General features: G+C 31.0%; 5 protein-coding genes across 10 annotated transcripts; 3 read left to right on the top strand and 2 right to left on the bottom strand.

The window, feature by feature from the left end:
- Positions 1-489: 489 nt before the first annotated feature.
- Positions 490-3,277, top strand: S2P (membrane-bound transcription factor site-2 protease). Its single transcript, XM_088202623.1, has 2 exons — positions 490-645; positions 717-3,277. Exons 1-2 carry the CDS (start codon positions 571-573, stop codon positions 2,118-2,120), a joined length of 1,479 nt encoding a protein of 492 aa, XP_088058749.1. The 5' UTR covers positions 490-570; the 3' UTR covers positions 2,121-3,277.
- On the bottom strand, positions 974-4,523 carry LOC148227275 (LYR motif-containing protein 2). Its single transcript, XM_088202624.1, has 2 exons — positions 4,409-4,523; positions 974-4,338 (listed from the first exon to the last, which is right to left on the bottom strand). The coding sequence occupies exons 1-2, from the start codon at positions 4,445-4,447 to the stop codon at positions 4,120-4,122; spliced, it is 258 nt and encodes an 85-aa protein (XP_088058750.1). The 5' UTR covers positions 4,448-4,523; the 3' UTR covers positions 974-4,119.
- A 902-nt stretch (positions 4,524-5,425) lies between these two features.
- LOC148227276 (uncharacterized) lies at positions 5,426-9,510 on the top strand. Of its 3 annotated transcripts, XR_015811965.1 has the most exons (6): positions 5,426-5,497; positions 5,625-5,689; positions 5,757-5,823; positions 7,380-7,465; positions 7,542-9,251; positions 9,337-9,510. XR_015811965.1 is itself a non-coding variant. In XM_088201989.1 (5 exons), exons 1-5 carry the CDS (start codon positions 5,452-5,454, stop codon positions 9,030-9,032), a joined length of 1,755 nt encoding a protein of 584 aa, XP_088058115.1. In that variant the 5' UTR covers positions 5,426-5,451; the 3' UTR covers positions 9,033-9,510. The 3 variants fall into 3 exon arrangements, 2 of the variants coding, with proteins under 2 accessions (XP_088058115.1, XP_088058117.1); XM_088201989.1 differs by having other exon boundaries at positions 7,542-9,510; XM_088201991.1 differs by lacking the exons at positions 5,426-5,497; positions 5,625-5,689; positions 5,757-5,823 and adding exons at positions 5,890-5,916; positions 5,992-6,752; positions 6,839-7,290 and having other exon boundaries at positions 7,542-9,510.
- Positions 9,511-11,187: 1,677 nt separating this feature from the next.
- On the top strand, positions 11,188-12,016 carry Pfdn2 (prefoldin 2). Its single transcript, XM_088202424.1, has 2 exons — positions 11,188-11,359; positions 11,421-12,016. Exons 1-2 carry the CDS (start codon positions 11,229-11,231, stop codon positions 11,719-11,721), a joined length of 432 nt encoding a protein of 143 aa, XP_088058550.1. The 5' UTR covers positions 11,188-11,228; the 3' UTR covers positions 11,722-12,016.
- A 1,481-nt stretch (positions 12,017-13,497) lies between these two features.
- Mocs1 (Molybdenum cofactor synthesis 1) lies at positions 13,498-19,454 on the bottom strand. Of its 4 annotated transcripts, XM_088202423.1 has the most exons (10): positions 19,273-19,443; positions 19,115-19,211; positions 18,837-19,004; positions 18,608-18,771; positions 18,459-18,543; positions 16,644-16,707; positions 16,335-16,584; positions 16,156-16,276; positions 15,868-15,934; positions 14,053-14,330 (listed from the first exon to the last, which is right to left on the bottom strand). In XM_088202423.1, the coding sequence occupies exons 1-9, from the start codon at positions 19,366-19,368 to the stop codon at positions 15,879-15,881; spliced, it is 1,101 nt and encodes a 366-aa protein (XP_088058549.1). In that variant the 5' UTR covers positions 19,369-19,443; the 3' UTR covers positions 14,053-14,330; positions 15,868-15,878. The 4 variants fall into 4 exon arrangements, with proteins under 4 accessions (XP_088058546.1, XP_088058547.1, XP_088058548.1 ...); XM_088202420.1 differs by lacking the exon at positions 15,868-15,934 and having other exon boundaries at positions 13,498-14,330; positions 19,273-19,454; XM_088202421.1 differs by lacking the exons at positions 15,868-15,934; positions 19,273-19,443 and having other exon boundaries at positions 13,498-14,330; positions 19,115-19,247.
- Between the last annotated feature and the right edge of the window lie 1,019 nt (positions 19,455-20,473).

A 20,473-nucleotide genomic window follows, 5' to 3' on the forward strand; every position in this document is an offset into this window, starting at 1 on the left:
GTTTTTTGCAGGCCTGTGTAATTAATATATCTGCACAAATGGATATATATATTATGGGGGCCAATATAGATTTGTTATGGCCAAAAGTGGTCAGCGCTGAAGTGGCATTGTTGTGGCGGTTTTCGTTCTCTCTACCGGCAAGCTTGTAAGGGTTCGGACGCGTGTCGTCGCGCGTCCGCCCCATTTTGTAATGTAAACACCGTAACCGTCAATAAATATACTACTGCAGCGGCTCAATCTGTGTCTCATTGCCACCCGCCATCATCCCCGTCCCTAAAATATTTACAAATAAAAAGTATATGATGGTTTTATAATAGGTTAGAGACCATGTTAGGTGTAAAATTCGATTTAAAAATACAATGTTCGGTCTTACCCCATTTACAATAAAATTATAAATAAAAATAATAAAGCTATTTATTGTAATGTAATAAGAACGGTAAATAAATGAATATTTTTACTGGTCTGATATTTCCATGATATGGCCAAAATTAAGAAAAAAGCAACTGTCAATTGAACGTTTGCAATGACCGGGTCGCGTGGTTTATCCATGAACTATACAGTGAATCCATAATGGATTTCACTACCTTATTGATTGTCATTGGCATCATTTACGGAATCCTTTTATTTTTCGACTGCTTTTTCAAAGTTAGTCCAATAAATACGTTAAAATTCGCTAATTAACCGTTCAAAACATTAAGGTATCGTTTGTGTTTCAGAGCTGTATGCATTACCCTTACCTCGCTCTGCTGGAAGGCACCGGTCTGAAATTTGGATTCTTGCATATGTCATGGTACACCTCAGCGTTCAACAGAACCGTCTACCGTTGGGGCTCGAGTTCGCCGAGATTCCTACAGCAATGGTTCAGCTTGGGATCGTACATCACCTTAATACTCTTACCGATCTCCATAATCATCGTATTGAAGTCCGGCGCCGACTACTTAACGCCCGATGATAACAAATCGTACGTCAGGAAGGGTCCCATTCTCGAATCTGCCCTTCCGGGCGTAAATCTACCCATCGAAGATCTTGGTTTTTATTTATTTTCGCTAGTCTTGAGCAGCGTTATACACGAAATAGGCCACGCTCTGGCTGCCGTGAGGGAAGACGTACAACTGATTAATTTTGGATTTCATATATTTTTTATTATACCGGTCGCTTTTGTGGTAATGAGCACCGAACAGCTGCACTCGTTGAATCCGTGGAGGAAGCTCAGAGTCTATTCAGCCGGTATATGGCACAACATTGTATTGGCTGTGGTGGCTTATGTTTTATTTTTAGCGATCCCGTTATTTTTTGGATACACTTACCAAATCAATCAAGGCGTCCAAATAACTGAGATTTCATCCAAATCTCCGCTCTTCGGACCTAAAGGATTGAATTATCTAGACACTATTACGAATGTGAACGATTGTCCAGTAAAAAACAAACTCGATTGGGAAGATTGTCTTATAAACATTTTATCGCAACAGTGGGGCGTATGCGTTTCTTCCGATTTTGTCCGCAAATTTGACGAATCTGTCCCGACCAAACATTCCAGCACTGGGCTGCTCGAATGCTGTGAAAAATTCGACAGTCAAAATCTTTGTTTCGAATACTTGGAACCGGCGCATGATAAATTCGAATTACCTCAACATATGTGTCTTCCTGTTAGAAAGGTCTTAGAGAGTAACTTTGAAAAATGCTATATTAACGACGGTTTCAGTTGTCCCGTCGAGTATCATTGTGTAAAGCCCATTTTACAAAATACTACTAGTTTGATCGTCATCAAAAGAATAAATAAACCGGACGTATTGTACATAGGTCATCCGTTCGACATACACCATACTGTCATCGTTTCACAATATATACCCAAAACCAACATTTTCTTATCGAATATACCCGAGGGCTTCGAAAAAGCTATGAAATATATCATAATGTTATCGATAGGTTTAGCCGTGGTCAATGTGTTTCCGTGTTTTGTGTTCGACGGTCAGTTCATAATACAAATCTTTATCCAGTTGATGTTAGTATCTAGAATGAAGCATAATAGCATAAGAAATTTTGCATTTTGCATTACGTTAATCGGCACCATAATATTAGTTATAGTATTTGGAGCTATGCTGTGGAAACAATTACTATAACATGTTATTTATACCGTGTATGTAAACGAATGAATTTTTATTTCTTCTATCATACTAACTTTTAACACAGCAACTTTTATATGATGAATATTGTTGCACTGTTTTTTGAAAAACAAAATCTATACCCAAACTATCATTTCATTTATCATTATTAAGCTTATTTGATAATATTATAGTTGAGACATTGCTTCTCAAAAATCAGTGCAATATTTTTATACTAACTGCATGACTGATTATGGCTCTTTTTTTAAAAAATAACTATCCATAAGCACAAGACTATATTCGATAAAATAATTATTAAGAGTTGTAATATTTGAGTCGACACATTTAACTCCTAAGTCATACATTTTTAATTTTATACTTTATCAAAGCCAATGATATTTTAATAGTTAATACAAACATCATAAATATTATCGATTAATACTAAATGTGTATTGTGGGTTTGTTCTAAAAATTGGTTGTATATATATATTATTTCGCTTCAGAGAGGCAAAGTTGGTTCTGGTGTACCTTATCATTCATGTATAATGCGACAGGTCAAGTCGGAGGAGGGCCTGGTATCGGCTAACTCTCAAGGTCGATAATGCGAATGTTGAATTTTATCTCTTATGCTGGGTTAAAACTTTTATCTAGTAATTCGTGTTCTAGTATGGCCTCAAAGCGTGCGGGTCACAGTCTCTTCAATGATAGGTTTTTTCTTATGTTGCATCGGTAATGGAGTCAAATGTTTTGTCTGGTTTTGGTATTGCATTATATACGGTTGTGTGGGTCTGCCTTACCCCCACCAAGCAAATTGGTGGGATTCAGAGGATCACCGATGTACGTCATAATGGAACTTTTTGTGTCATTTCTCCTGATATAAGTCATTGCATCACAAATCGCCACAGCCTTTTGACCAATTGAGGCTCGGTATAAATACCATGAGATAACTCAAAATAATAGAACCGCACTGCATAATTTTTATCATCTGAGAATGAAGCATTGATACATTTTTGAGCTCTGTGCGTAATTTCTCTCTTATTAAACTATTTTGACTCACTCTTTGAAATTTGTTTTGCTTCATTAAGAGCTTTCTACCGTTGTGTTACTTTATTTATAAAACAACAGGCTCGTGACCTGTGAGTTGTCAGTTTACTGGATAACAGAGTTATACACAGTGAGCGATGTAAATAACGACATTCATGTTTTAAAATTTGCATATGATAGCTTATATAATATTTTAAATGTATTTTTTTTTATATAATATATAGATTAATGTTATTACATTATTAATCTGTACATTTACCTTATTTAGTAATGTTAGTGATGTAAATTTGTATTTTTTTGTAATTATATTATACATAAAATATGTATTTAAATGTACATTTTGATTTATTTTAATAATATGAACAATGAATGGCCTTGCACAATTAACATAAAATTTGTCATAATTAGTATTTTTAAATATTAGTCTCACTCACGTCTCACAAAAGGTCGCTGATTTTACAATAAATTTTTAGATTAGAAAACTTGAAACAGTGTCCTAGTCATTAACAAGCTTTATGGTAAAAACTAGAGAAAGTTTACATATTTTTTATAACGAGTCTTTTATCAAAAAAATTTGATTTTTCAACTGAAAAAGATCAATCGATCTCAGATTTTAATAATTGCTGTATTATAATATATTTACAGATACTATGATTTCCAAATAGTCATGAAATCATGCCATTTATTTTAAATAAACTTGATAAAGTTCATTCATGTTTCTATTAAATGGAAATCTGTGATAATGTCGAATGTCATGTGTTGATGAATGTGTAAATGTGTGAACACCTAAGTATTCTTAAGAATGTATAATTGTGTATATATACAAATTTGAATAACCTCCGAATTTTATAGGATAATAGTGTATGTGTAAAATAAAGGATAAAAAAACATTTTGTCTCGTTATTTATTTATAAAAATACAATCTATATATAAATAAAATACTTTAATTACAAAACAATTAAATCAACAACTATTACTTGCTGAAGTCTATGCTCGTCTTTAATTCCCTCAGTGCTTTTTGACCGTGCTGCATCATCATCTTGATTGACATTTCATCCGAGTGGTGCTTATTATTTTTAAAATCGTGTCTCACCCAATCTCTTAACTCTACTCGACTCTTTTCATCAGGTATCTCTCGTATTGTTCTCATGAACTGCCTATATAATTTAATCACTTCGGAGCGTAACATAAACTATAAATAAATCTTTATGAAGCATACATATTTTGTCATAAATGATTATTTAAAAAAATTGTAGGTTAACCTGTTTTAGACTTAACGTATTAACTGGTATTTTATTCATGTTATAATGTGCAATATATTATATCATTTTGCTTGGAAAGAGAACTGTCAAGGCAAATATGTTTTTTAAATATATTGGCCTAAGCACAAATAAAAATCAACCACATGAAAAATAAATATTGCATGATTTTAAATTTAAATTAGGAATTGTAGAAATTTAAATGGGTTTGCCCTCTTCCTTACTTTAATTTTCTTTCTCAATTTTCCAATTAAATTTATGAAACCTAAGTTTCTTAAATGGTATTAACATAATTTTTATGACAAATAATAAATAAAAATCGAATGAAGCATGTGTAATCGTAATTTTGACCAAAATCATGCCGTAGCCGTTGCAGTGGGAACGCTTGCTACCAATAAAAATGTCAATAAAATTATTATTGCAGTGGCTCAATCTGTATCTAATTGCCTCCCGTCGCCAAAAAAGAAATTAGTAAAAAGTATTTCCACATCAGCAAAAATACGTTGTCGAGCGAGTAATCGTTATACGCCGAGATAACGCCGTGAAAATGCCTCGGAATGCTTCGCGTTCGCTTTCTGTGTGACGAAGCTCGAAGGACTCGATATATTACAAAATAAAAACGCCTCGCCACGCCTTCGCTTCGCTCTCTGTTTGGAAAGGCCTTTAAAGCGTTGTCTGGAGCTCTATGCACCCGCCATCTGTCATCAGTCCGTCGAAACTCGCGCCATCGTTTGCTTTTCGCCGTACCATACGTCAAAACGGGTGGCAATTACACACATATTGTGACAGTATTTTATATAGATTATAATAGTTACATGTTTGTTATCTAAAATATGTGAGTGATCAGTGGACGAGGCACCGATAGCCGTTGTCTTCGCGTTAGTGTTACCCACCAAGTCCCGGCAAGTTTTGGGCAGAATGAATAAATTAATGGATAAATAGCTCTAACATTTTAATTTTTAGCAAAGCTCATGATCATTTCAACAATCACGCCATTCAATTCAGCCATACTCAATAATCAGTTGCATTTGGACCAAACCTTGGTAATGAACTGTCAGTTCAGCTCTGTCACAATGGCGTTTATTAAAACCGGTACTATTTTATTTTATTTTATTTTATTTTATTTTATTATAATTAAGAATCTCTTCGGCTAATACATTTTGCCCGTTAAATCAATTAATACTCACATTTTTTAACTGGTTAATATTGAAATTGGCAGAACCTGACATTGAAAACGTAAAAGAGACGCTTCCTTTCGTTGACGTGATTCAATGTATAGTAGAGGTAAAGAACAATTATATTTTTTAATGCATTTCATCCTTAATAATTCTTTTAATTATTCGTTTCAAAGTTCTCAAGTGTAAAACGCGAAAACGATAGCAGCGAAGATACTATCAAAGACGACTTGTTCGAAATGGGTAAAAATATTTATATATATATATATACATTTACATTTACATTTACATTTACATACAGTAGCGGTCAATGATAGGTGTCCACCCCCAGAAAAGGTACAAAAGCAGATTTATTTATTTTCTAACGGCTAATGTTTCTCAGAATGATTTTTTCTTTCATTATTCCGGTAGTTGGCGACCGGTTTTTGAAGTGTTTACGCCGGTTTTCGCGATTTTATGTTTAACACGCCAAAAGTACCACAATTGACAACATCGAAGAAAATTTTGATTCTGGCTTAAGAAAAATTCAGTTATTGTTATATTGCAAGCAAAGTAGGGTGCAGTAAAACTATGCTAAATTACCTAAAAAAATATGAGGATTCCACATCCTTACAAAGGAAGAAAGGCTCAGGAAAACAAAGAAAGACCAATTTATCAGAAGATCGGCTATTGAAACGGATTTATTTACAAAACCGTTTCAAAAGTGCAGTGAATTTAAGTACAGAGCTCATCAGAGTTCATTGAAGTTAGTGGAAATGAAATAAGCGTAGAAACTGTACGTCGCCGACTTCTAAAATTTAGTTTATACACAAGGATGCTGGCAAAAAAACTGCAACGATTAAATTAGGTCCAAAAATTGTTTAATCTTCTCAGACGAAAGCAAATTTAACTTGCTTGGGTCAAACAAATCCACTACGTCTGGCGAAGGTCAGGTGAACGTTTGAGTGATGAGTATATTCAGTCGAAAGTCAATTATCTTGAAGATCAGATGATCTGGGGATGTTTTTAATACCACGGGGTAAGACAACTAGTATTTATTGATAGGACAGTAATGCTGAAAAATCGAAAATTTATTTTTAGAAAAATTATTTTCAACTATTGAAATGCACTATGCGTATGAAACGGAATACATATTCCAGGACAATTCTGCACCATGTCACCGTGCTAAAATTGTAAATGTTATTTTTTCTTATTAGCATGTATCACAGTCAACATGAAAAACAAAATAAAAATTAATATTTTTTATCCATAAATTCAGGTGAAGGAATTTATCGCACAAAATGGCATTCCAACCTTAGAATGGTCAGGTAACAGCCCCGACTTAAACCCCATCGAGAACCTGTAATGGGAGCTATAATGGGAGCAAGAATCCAAAAGAAATAACCTTCGTCGAAATGGGTCGAATCGATGAATTGATAGAGTATTACGAAATAATGGATAACCAACTCAATATTAAATTTTGCTTTATTTGTAGCTTATTATATTATAATAATTTGCTTATTTCCAAATGTGTTGAAGCTTTTGCAAGCTTAATAAATTAATAAAATAATATATAAAGCATCATAACACAAAGAAATGCATATTTTTCTAGGTAGACACCTTTCATTGATCGTTACTCTATATATGTATACTGTCACATTTTAATATACATAAGTAATAAGGTGACCAGACGTCTTCCCCATTCCCCAAAAATTAAAAAAAATGTCAGCGGTGACTATTTTTAATGTTCTCCTTCTTTGACTTTTTCAAAATCTGGTCACCTTATATTTAAGCAACTCTTGGTTAATATATGATTTCAGAAATGCACGATGTTAAAGATATACTTACAGCAAACACTATCGGCGAGGTGAATGTTTCATCTCACCAAATTTACAACGTCATCAAAGTAAGAGCGGAATATTCTATTTACATTAATTATATTTTTCGACATTTATACTACCTACTACAATTTTTATTTTTAGCAATCAGAAAGTGAAAAATCTAATAATTTACTATGTGGAAAGCAAACTCATAGTGATGTTTGTGACTTTGAGTGTGAAAAATGTGGAAAAGCATTTAACAGTAAACAATGTCTTTCACGACATATGCCAACTCATAGTGATGTTCGTGACTTTAAATGTGAAATATGCGGGAAAGCATTCAAAGTTAAACAAACTCTTTTACGACACATGAAATCTCATAGCAATGTCCGTGACTTTAAATGTGAAAAATGTGGAAATGGATTTCAAAGAAAACAATGTCTTTCACGACATATGAAAATTCATAGCGATGTTCGTGACTTTAAATGTGAAAAATGTGGAAATGCATTTAAAAGAAAACAATGTCTTTCACAACATATGAAAATTCATAGCGATGTTTATGACTTTAAATGTGAAGAAGCATTTAGAAATAAACAAAGTGTTTCACAACATATGCCAACTCATAGCGTTGTTCGTGACTTTGAATGTGATATATGCGGAAAATCATTAAAAAATAAACAAATTCTTTTACGACACATACAATCTCATAGCGATGTTCGTGACTTTGAATGTGTAAAATGTGGAAAAACGTTTAAAAGTAAAAAATCTCTTTTACAACATATACCAACTCATAGCGAAGTTCGTGACCTTGAATGTAAAATATGCAGAAAAGCATTTAAACTTAAGCAAACACTTTCACAACATATAAAAATTCACAGTAATGTTCGTAGCTTTGAATGTGAAAAATGTAAAAAATCATTTAAAATTAAACAATGTCTTTCACGACATATGTCAACTCATAGCGATGTTTGTGACTTTAATTGTGAAAAATCATTTAAAAGTAAACAAAACCTTTCAAAACATATGTCAACTCATGGTGATGTTTATGACTTTGAATGTGAAATATGCGGAAAAGCATTCAAATTTAAACAAAATCTTTTACGACACATGCAATTTCATAGCAATGTTCGTGACTTTGAATGTGAAGAATGTGGAAAAGCATTTAAAAGTAAATATTGTCTTTCAACACATATGATAACTCATAGCGATGTTCGTCGTTTTGATTGTGAAATATGCAAAAAAGCATTCAAATTTAAAAAACATCTTTCACAACATAGGAAAATTCATAGTGATGACCGTCATTTTAAATGTGAAATATGTGGAAAAGCATGGAAAACCAAAAAATATCTTTTTGTACACATGGTAACTCACAGCAATGTTCGTGACTTTAAGTGTGAAATATGCGGAAAAGCATTTAAAAGTAAACTTTGTCTTTCCCTACATATATCTACTCATAGCGATGTTCGTGCCTTTGAATGTGATAAATGTGGAAATGCATTTAAAAATAGAAAATATCTTTTACAACATATGTTAACTCATAGCAATGTTTGTCATTTTGAATGTGAAATATGCGGAAAAACATTCAAATTTAAAAAATATATTCTTAAACATATGAAAATTCATAACGATGTTCGACATTTTAATTGTGAATAATGTGGAAAAGCATGTAAAACCAAAAGATGTCTTTCTGAACACTTGATAACTCATTGTTCGTGACTAAATGTGAAAAATGTGAAAAGGCATTCAAAACTATAAAAAGACTCACATTATATACGTACTCATAGTGATATTTGTGATTTTAAATGTGCAAAATATGGAAAAGCATGCGAAACTAAAACATATCTTTCTAAACACATGTTAACTCATAGAGATGTGCGTGACTTTGAATGTGAAAAATTTGGAAAAATATTTAAAAGTAAACAAAACTTTTATATATAATACATATGTATTTATTTAGGTTTATATGGCCAAAACTTGGCGGCACTCTGGTAACGCTGGCGTGACGGACACTTCTCTAGTCGACTCTGGCGGGCTTGTACGCCAGTGCGGACCCCGTGCAACCTTCACTGTATATGTATATAAATAACATGTAACAATAAATATTCAATAAAATACTACTGCAACAGCTCAATCTGTGTCTAATTGCCACCTGTTACCTCCCGTTCTCAAAACTCAATTCCGTATATTTCTCATCATCCATTTTGATTCAAAAACATCTAATGATTCATTCTCAAATATTTTTTTTAAGTTAAATGACACGATAGTTCAATTAATGCATTTCCTGAGATAGCGTGAGTGATCGACTATTTTCAGAACAATCGAAGTGAACAAACAGATCTACAACCCACAAATATCCTATACGCGGATCGTTTTCGGAAGGAAAAAAGTATTAAAACTATCAAAAAGCATGTTTAAATACTTTATAATATTAGAGTTACCATTGTTTAAATTAATCGTGATTACAATAAAGAAAACATAAAATACTACTTCCATTTTTCTCATTCATAGCATACTTTTTTAAATGTCTCAATTTTATCTGCTACACTAAAATAATTAGAAAAAGAACACAAGCTGTAAATTCGATTTATTTACCTCGTTAAATATGTCAACCATATATGCCAACTTATAGGTCCATTCCTCGTTGTTAAATAATTTAGATAATACCATAAGTTTGTCTATAAGAAAATAATGAATTTCTTTAATTCAAAAACACGCGATAGCATTTTTCTCCTAGATAGCCATCTAATTTCAGTATAAAACAAAGTATATTTGTGTTTAGAGCCTAAACTATTACATTTATGTTTAAATAAGCTGCTATTAGTAGATTTTCTTATAAAATTTACAACTGTAATAGAATTATTTAAAATTTATAGGAGTTCATGAAGCATTATTTTAAACGCCATTACTTTATGAAAGATTATAGTGATTGGTTAAAAAATTAACATTCGCAACTGCTCGAATCTTTGAGGTTACTCCAGAACGTACTCCTGTCATTGTTGGGGCATCGTCTGTGCAAAGACCAATGACCCATCTCCAATCTAAACCATGATTTCTATAATATTCGTTAATGACCCAAAATATGTATAAGCTGGTTGCACTTTTTTGGTAAATTCCAAACATTTAAAATTTACTATCATATATATACATAAATTTGACAAACCCTATCAACACAGCACCATTAGATATATCAAGTGACTCGTCGATTTGAAGGGCAAATAATCGACTTGCTTTTAATCTATCGATTAATTGACTTTCAATGTCAAATGAAAAAGTTTTAACCCGCCGTGAAACTGTAGAAGCCGAAAGGGCAAGACAATAAAATTACTGTGTTAAAGAAGGTTCGCCAAAATTTACATAGATAGCGTCTTAAATTGAGGGTAATACTAAATCTAATCCCATTCGGTATGATACTTGGAATTTAGCAATTCTGTTCGAAAGGATATATGATAGTTCATTCATATGAGATTTACTTATATTTAAATTATTCCCATTGAAATAGATTCCTGTTGCTTAAAGAAATCGATGTCTTCGTTTGCCAATCCAGAATAAAATGCTATTAAGTGTTTTTTAAATAATGAAGGTCTTATCGAATTATTTGAGAATATTCGATGACAATTGACGCATTTGGGAATGGATACTCCATCACGAATGATATTGGTTAATACATCCAGAGTGCATCCAGTTAAAATCGACCTAATGAGTAAAATCTTATAAATAATTGTTCTTTTGTAATAATTATTGTAAGCAATAAATATTAGTAAAATATTTTGTTTTATTTATTATTTTTTTAGCTGGTCGAAAACATTATTGTTATGACCAAAATTGTGAAGTTTCTCTGAGGTTATCGGCATGTCGGGTCCAGCTCCGGGTGTCTCGGCTGCAGCCGCCAGGGCCATCGAAGGCTTCCAAACCCTCAGACAAGAACAAAGAGCCCTCGTCAATAAATTATCCGAGTTGGAGCAAGAGCTCAACGAGCACAAGTGAGTCGGACGTTTTAACCTATGCGTACTAAACATTTATTTACCGCTATCTCCGTTACAGAATCGTCATAGACACATTAAAAGTCGTAAACGACGATAGGAAATGTTTTCAAATGATCGGCGGAGTGTTGTTTGAAAAAACTGTAAAAGAAGTACTGCCAGTGTTGACGACGAACAAAAACATGATTACCAAAGTTATCGAAACGCTCACCGATCAACTCACGAAAAAAGGAACTGAAATCAACGAATACAAAGAGAAGCACGACATCCGCATCAGGGGGCAGAACGAAATGCCTCAAGAGCCGGCGGCGGCCGCGCCGTCTTTGTCGGCCAAAAGCAACGTCTTAGTTACTAACAATTGAGGATAACGTTTTATTTATTCGATATTTTACCCAATACTAATCGAGCTTTAATCATTGACTTTGCGATGGTATCCCATTTGGCGTACACGGCTTAAATTATAAATCACCATTCTAATCTGTATTAACTTTTGTTGAGAAGCTTGTAATGATATTTATTTCAGTTTTAATGCAATTCTAAAAAGTGACAGTAAAAGTTATTTTTATTCAGTAATAAGTGGTACTTTATAAATAAACAATTAATTTTGTAAAAAATATATATTTCTTTTTTACAATAAAAATAAAAATATAACAAAAATATACATTTTTTATTATAATAATATTCATACAATGTTTAGCCACATCTATGGCTGACATGAATTATCAACTTTACAGGAAGATAAAAACTGCAATTATTTTCCCCTAAATGTTGAGATATACACAAGTTTGCGAAAATAAAAATAGTGTTAATATATTTGCATTGTTCAAATATAAAAAGTCGTAAAAAAATACAGTGATACGAATCAGAAACCAGTCAATTTGACGGGTTTCATTTTTAATGTTGTCAATATATTTTTTTATATATCGTTAATGAGAATTACCAAATGATTGTTACAAAAAATATGAAATTAAACGCCCTTTGAATCAAAACACAAATATAAAAAAATAGATCTAGTCTAAATATCATTGACTTATACTGTCACAATTTAAGAATGTTTAATTTTACGTCGATTAGTTAAAATAAATGTTATAATACAAAAATGCAATAATTGGCAAAACAAGGTTTGGAGAGAGCTCGTTTTCAGTATACAAGTTTAGATACAACAGTGTCGTCATATTAGTGTACATGCTTATCCGTGTTTTATGAAAAGGCTTTTTCGTCAAAATAAAGTCCAACATGAAAAAATTATGAACATAAATCTACAGAACGGAAATATTGTCAATTTGTACTTGAAATACATTAAGAAATGAGACAAGGTAGTATTTTATCCCCTATGATTTTTTATATTTATTCTGAATTTTTTTCGACAAGGTATTGCTGAATACAGATGAAGGGAAGAAAGTAAAAACGATAAACTATTGACACGCAGACGCCGAAGGGTGAGTCCTGCAAAACACAGCCAACGAAATTTATTCGAGCTTGCCAATCCCTAATTCGGCATGGGACTTCAGAGACCATCTAAACTGTATGGCATTCCTATAAGTCTCGTTGATGTCATTGCAAAAAGAAAGATCTCACATATAGATATAGTTGAAGAGAGTTGCAAGTAATAACTCATATAGAAATTTGTGACAGTTTGTTGCCATCATTTAAGATCGTAAATCTGAGAAAGGTCGACGCATGTTCATCGCGCCTCAACAGTCGTTGTAGAAACATTGCTTCTTATGTACCGAATATTACATTATTAGTCGATCAAATTGTGGGATCTTTATCTTGCGCTTGTAAAAGAAAGTGGAGATGGAAAGATTAAGCTACAGGAAAATTATTATGAAAATCCAAAGAAAAATAACTTTCAAGTGTGGAGTAGTTTTATAAAGCAGAGTTGAACCCATTATTTATTCCGGACAAGCTATAGATGTTTTATTATTATGAACATTTTTCAATGATTTTAAAAATCCATTATTTTATTAGTGTGATAAATTCTTACAAGCAGACGGACGATATATTTACAACAAAAAAATAAATACAAATTTCTTGATATAAAAATATATTTCTCATATATAAAAATACTTTTAAAAAATATAATGATATAAAATTTTGAAATATATAAATCAATAAATTTTTAAAAAATCATGGAAGACTCATCAATGGCATTTAATATAATAATAATTAATATAAACATAAAATAATCTTTCACCAGTTTTCTCTGAAAGTCAAAAACAGTAACTAACATAATTTCACTACCCTACAACTAATAATATCAAATATTAAACAACAACAAAATAATTGATCATTTACACGTGCACTGGATAAAAATACTCGTCTGTTTTGATCGGTTCTTTGTTATACTTAATTTTAATAATTTCTTCTGGACCCGATTTCTTATTAACATAGCCAGATTTCCCCCCTTCTTTTCTCACCAGATAAATGTCTTCGATCTTCAAATTGTGCGAAACAGATTTGCACATGTCGTAAACAGTCAAAGCGGTGACCGCGACGGCAGTGAGAGCTTCCATTTCGACTCCAGTTTGTCCTTCACACGTAGCCGTTGAGGTGATAATGATTTTTGTACCCGAAATCTTTAAATCAACATCCACTTTGCTCAACGGAATGTTGTGGCAAAGCGGTATCAATTCAGACGTGCGTTTTGCAGCCAAGATTCCAGCAATTTTAGCCACTGTTAACACGTCGCCTTTCTTTATTTGATTGTATTTGATGAGTTGAACGATTCTTTCGCCGATTTCTATGGAGCCTCTAGCTTCGGCTGTTCGTCTTGTGATTGCTTTGCCACCAACATCTACCATCGTGGCATTTCCTGATTCGTCAACGTGACTCAATTTGTCACTGCTTGATGTAAAGCTTCGAATGTTGGAGTAGTTCACATTTAGAATGTTGTGCAAGAAGTTGTTAGTAGTGGGTGATTTAATGTAATACTTATTGTAGTCTTTTGAGAATTTTGCAGTATCAATAACTATAAAATAAGACAATATGAATTTTACATTATGTAGCAAAATATGAATAATACATACATAGTACAGATTATTTTCATCCATTAATATGATCAATATGATACATTAAACAGTTTATACACGTAGGAGATACCAACAAGTTTCCTGAATTTAAATTCTCCATGTAAACTATATGTAGTGGCATTGCTTATTGACAAGTTCATTATTGATTATCTTACAAAGTGAAAATTATTGCTAAGATATAACAGCAATTGTTTTGAAATGCAATTACTCATGAGGCGTAAGTTTTTCGAATGGTTAAATAAATTTTAATGCGAAAAGCAATAGAAAATAGTGCTTATTGCTTCATACTTCAAAATACCCTCGACTAAAATCTTTCATTCGACATTTTGCTGACTATAACGAGAATTACTGATATAATCTCTTAACTGTATTCCGGAATAAAAAAAATAGTGTCTCCTGAAGCACATGAGCAAATAACATTTTTCCGAAAACATATTTTTTATCATGTAATAAATTGATATATAGATTAAAATCCGAAAAGACTTGGCAATGAAAGGGTCAAGATTACTTTGAAGAGAAATAGAATTTGGTATCTGTATGTAAATTTTATTTATAAATTCTAAAAACTTTTGAGTACCTCCTTGAATATAATATTAATTTATTAAAAATTCACGAATATAATATAGTGATATGAAATTTTTATGGAACGTTCTGCTGCGAATTTCTATATCAATGTAACTTATATGTGACCACAGATATTTAAATAACAACAATCAATATCATAGTTCAAATTCAAAAACGATTTTACATCAATGTAAAAATCGATGGAAACAATTTCAAGATTCAAAAGATGATGTCAGTTGCAACATGTTCACTCAACAATCAATATAATTGACGGAGAAGGGACAGTCAGTAGTTATTCAGTTGAGCTTTTCAATTTCCTAAATCTAAGAACGTTTTAGTGATTCGTAAAGAAATGATAGCTACAAAATATATAATACTATGTACCTTTTAAAATGTATTTTAATATATTGTTTTTATAAAAATATACATTATATATTAAATAAAAAACAATCTTGGACTGAGAATAAACATCAATATTTTCGCGAGTTATTTAATCGTTCAAAATAGTCCTAATTCAATAATTGTTAAATTCCAAAAGTACTTGTGAATTTAAATCTCTAAATAGCATGTGCTAATTTGTCTCGAAGTCAATATATACTTTGAAAAAAAGAATCTCAAATATGATTATAGTGACGGTAGATTATTTAAATTTCTATGAATTAAAGCATGCAAAATAGTAAATTTAATTAAGTCATGGTATTTATTATGGTAGTTAGTTTTTAATCACAGCATTATGAATATGTATGAGAGTAACATACAATTAGTAGTTCCAATAACAAGTTATCATTATTAATAAGTGACCTATGAAATGAGTCTACGCATTAAGATGGATAAACACAACCACAAATGATATCAACAATTAGGCATGAATAAATTAAGCAATGCGGTAATAGAACCTGTTTATTTACATACATAGAATTGTGCTATCCACCAATTAAAATCATTGGCCGATTTTCCATTTGCGACAGATTCTTCATGCCTAAAATCAGATTTCAAATACATTGCAGTATAAACTTGATCACCAATTTGGTTTTCAAGTATGTTTATCATTAACGTTCGAGTTAAGTGAACAACAAGCCAATGATAACCTGATAAGCGTTGTTGATGTAATTTAGAAAAAAAATAGTTTATTAGTCATAAAAAAAGCACACTTATCGAACGCTAGGAATCTAGAAGCATTTTTTAATAATAATAACTTACCAGCGTGTTGTTTGTTTTTTCTGCGTATTGCGGCGCCAATCATACACACTAAATCGTCTTGGCTGATATTATTTCTAAGTGCATCTCTTAAGCTAATCTCAGCGTTGCCGAACAAACAAACCTATAAATGTTCATTATGAGTACAAGTTTTATTTTGATAGAACGTAAGGTTTTAATACTTTAAGGTTTCCATCAGCAGTGAGTCTTATTCTATTGCAAGATCCACAAAAGTGTTCAGACATGGACGTAATGAATCCCACTTGACCTAGAAAGCCTGGCACTTGCCAAGCTTTAGATGTATCGTTCGGTTGGTTTGGAAGTGGAGCAAAATCTGACCATTTACTTTTAATGGTATCGACCATTTGCTTATAGGTCACCAATTTATCGTCCTTCCAACTGTTACCAGCAAAAGGCATATATTCTATAAACCTAAAACGAAATAGAATCATAAAACAAGCCCACGCTATAATAGTGAAATAAATTCTCACCTAACATCAACTGCCTTATCTTTAGTGAATTCTACAAAGTCCAAAAGTTCATCATCGTTGAAACCTAAAATAATATATTTATATGTCGAGTTATATCAGACCAAAATTATATACAGTAGAACTACGTTAATTTAAAAATGTCGATTTTTATAAATAAATAAAATTCTAAAATAATGTAAATAATATTTTTAATTATTTTTTTCGAAATATATTAAATTCCACATTGAAAACGGAACATCCTTGAGTAGCGAGTTCTTTTATACTTTTTTTGCTTTTATAATATAACTTTATTGAAAAATATACATCGCATGTAAATAAATGATGATATGTAGTAAATGTATATATTACTATTACTATGTATGGAAAAGTTGAAATTATATAATTTGACTATATCTGCCGGATAAATTATATTTTATTAGTGAAAATATGTAACTACCAGTGAAACTGTAATCCAATATGAAATGACATATTTTAAAAAATATTTTTGGGATTGATTCGAGACAGTTTTTTTTAGATTTTCTTTAAGGGATAACCAGAGTTTGTGGTTTATAATCTGGGACGTCATTTCAGTTTTTCCACGGGGAGGAGGGGGGGGGGCAAAAGTTTGTCAGTCAGTTAACACTTTTATTATTAAATTTCGTAAATGTATTTTACGTATTTTTTAACATTATCTGGCTTTTGGGGAAATTTTTTATATCAATTCAGAGGCTCTGAATATTTTTTATTGTGTTTATTTATTTTGTACTCTTTAATAAAAATCATTTACATTAAATCAAATTAAAAAAATTATAAATATGTTTTATAATTATTATTTCTTCAGTTATATAAGTAAATATATAACTATCTGGGGAACCTCAAAGTAGTGAAAGATCGATCACCCTACATATACGATGATACCATTCAAAAGGTTTATAATATATTGAACTCTGTATTTTGATAAAATATTTAATATTGATATTGATAGTGATAAAAAAATTTAGCTATCTATTTATATTTCATTGTTAGTAAATCTAAGTAAAAGATTACGACTATTGAATAGTTGCAAACAAACATTATCACTGCAGTGCATATCTTATCTTTTATCCCTTTCAAAAACTATGATTGGATGGAGTTTAAGCAACAATAAATATTTTTGGAAATTGCGTAAAACAACAGTTTACAACTTCGTGATATCAAAAGACTTCATATAACAATATTAAAGGTCATGTAACAATTGTTTTCAATGTATGATTTTTCAATATAAACTTGAAGCGTGTTTTGTCACAGAAAATAATGCATTTTCTCATAACAAAAAAAAAAACAATCTTGTTTTAGTAAAATAGGACATAAAAACAGCAAATTTTTATATAGCGTTTTAACAATACTTATGAACGAGTCAAAGTAAAAGAACAAGATATCAAGAATGTATGAAACAGAATAAAATAGTTCTTTTTTATGATTCTAATTCATTGAATGAGTAATTTTGATTTAAATTCTTATATTATCTATAGATTATTTTGCAATTATGTCACATTTATCTATATATATTAAATTTTAGCTGATAAAAAAGTTATCAAACTTTACGATTTTATATTGAAGTCAAAAAGAAAAGTTTAGAAGAAATACCGTATAGGAAGTAGTGATGATTTAATAAAATTTGCATTAGCAAATGTTGAAGTCAGGAGGCAAAATTAATTTAAATAAAAATATGGCTTCAAAGCAAAAATCCTAAGATACAAATAAATAAAAAATGCCTCTCATTTAAAAATAATACTTTTTTAAAATTAAGGTATTTTTTAATTATCCGAGTGTTACCGTATTAAAAAACATGCATACCTTTCATTACTACACAATTGACTTTGACTGGATTATAGCCCAATTGTAAGGCTAAATCGATCCCAGCTAAAGCTCTTTCAAAACCCTGTTAAAAAATAAAGGATATTTGTAATTTATTAATTTAATGTTCTTTTTATTAATCTACATACCTTTCTGCGAGCCATTAGTTCATATTTATGTGATTTGAGTGTGTCTAATGAAATATTGATAAGATCTAATCCTGCCCTTTGTAAAGGCACAAGTTGTCTGGTGAGCGTTAATCCGTTTGTTGTCATTGCGACACATTCTAAGCCCGATAAAGCTTTCAATGATTCTAAAAAATGCATTATATTATTTTATTGATATATAAAATATTATAGATAAAATATACGTTTTTACCTATAATATGAACAATATCTTTTCGAACAGTTGGTTCTCCACCAGTCAATCTAATTTTAGAAACACCCTGCTGAACGAAAACCTTCGCTAATTGTATCAGTTCATCAGTAGATAGCAATTTATCTCTTTTCGTGAGAGTCACTCCTTCTACCGGCATGCAATATTTACCTAAGAAAAGAACCGATTATCTATAGATTATTTTGCAATTATGTCACATTTATCTATAATTATATGACGTGCATTATAAATCATGTAATTGAAAAAAATATATAGAATACATCTCAAGTTGCACTTCTCGGTGAGAGAGATGCGCAGATACGTGTGACGTCTACCGTAAGTGTCTTTCAAAGGATCGATGCTCTCAGATGGCTTTAGCTGCAAAAATACACAGAGTTAATTAACAGAATTTAAATAAACATGGAAATGGAGTGTTTACGTTCGCCGTTGTAATGGCTGGGTTTATAACGGTAGAGAAACATGCGATATTTTGTTGAGAAATTGCGATCCATTTCGTAATTTGTCGAAAGTACATGGTAATCGAAACGAATCACAATCTTCGGTATCTTAATTACGACTGGAGAAAAGTTGCCTTGAACCAGTATTGCCATCTTTAAAAATATCTTGTTTGACACTAATGATAACAGTTGATATACTTATTAAAAAAAAAACAATTTTAAAAATAGATAGATATTAATTTTGTAGCTAAATAAAAAAATAAACTAGAGTTGCATAATAGTTGTCAAGTTTTATTAAAAAAAACTGTGACTATCGCATGTCAAAAATAAATAAAAAATCCTCAACACTTTCTTTCATTTGAAATAATATCTGATATAATTTATGAAATAAAAGCGTAGGTACTTGTTAATTATATCGACGCCATGCTCAAATATTGGAAAAGTGGCCAATAACGTTTGCTTCACAAATACGTTTTAAAATTTAAAACTTAGTTTTTATCGCTGTGCGTGTGTTTATTCATCGATAACAAACGATTATATTGATAAATAGGTAATTGCAATGTTTAACCGATGTTTAGGGTAGAAATACGTGCAAAAAAACTTAGTTTTAAATCATAAAACACATTTATTATGCAAATATTGTTGGCCATTTTCACAGACATTAGAAGCAAAAGCAGAAAAATGTCTACTATTGGTTTTTGAGCGTAGCGCCGATATTCTTAGCAAGCGCCTAATATAATACAAATAGTGGTATCATAATTTACCAAAAAATATACTGAACATATTTTTTATATTGTAAATTATGCTAACGCGGTAAATTAATAATGTAGTCGTTGACCAAAATTTGAAGCTCGATGTTTTCAAAAAAATATTGTCTGGGAAGTCGGACTTAGGAATTATTAAATAATTATAATTTCGATCTATTAGGTTGCCAAATAAAAATAAAAACAATTATCTTTGAAAGTATGCAGTGTTCAAAATAAAGTATATTTTTAAGACGCGCTTTTAAATTTATAAAATCTTTACTGAATATCACTGAAAAAATATTTACATAAAAAATGTTTGATAAAAGCAGAAGAATATATAACACATCATTATTTTACTAAGTCCTTTATAATAAATATAAACTAATTATATAAGTATATAAACTCTTTTGACGCGGGAGGTGACGGGTGGTAATTA

This window comes from Plectrocnemia conspersa, unplaced genomic scaffold (assembly GCF_051122295.1).
Source record: "Plectrocnemia conspersa isolate PC_06_02 unplaced genomic scaffold, ASM5112229v1 ptg000013l, whole genome shotgun sequence".
Classification (NCBI taxonomy): Eukaryota; Metazoa; Arthropoda; class Insecta; order Trichoptera; family Polycentropodidae; genus Plectrocnemia; species Plectrocnemia conspersa.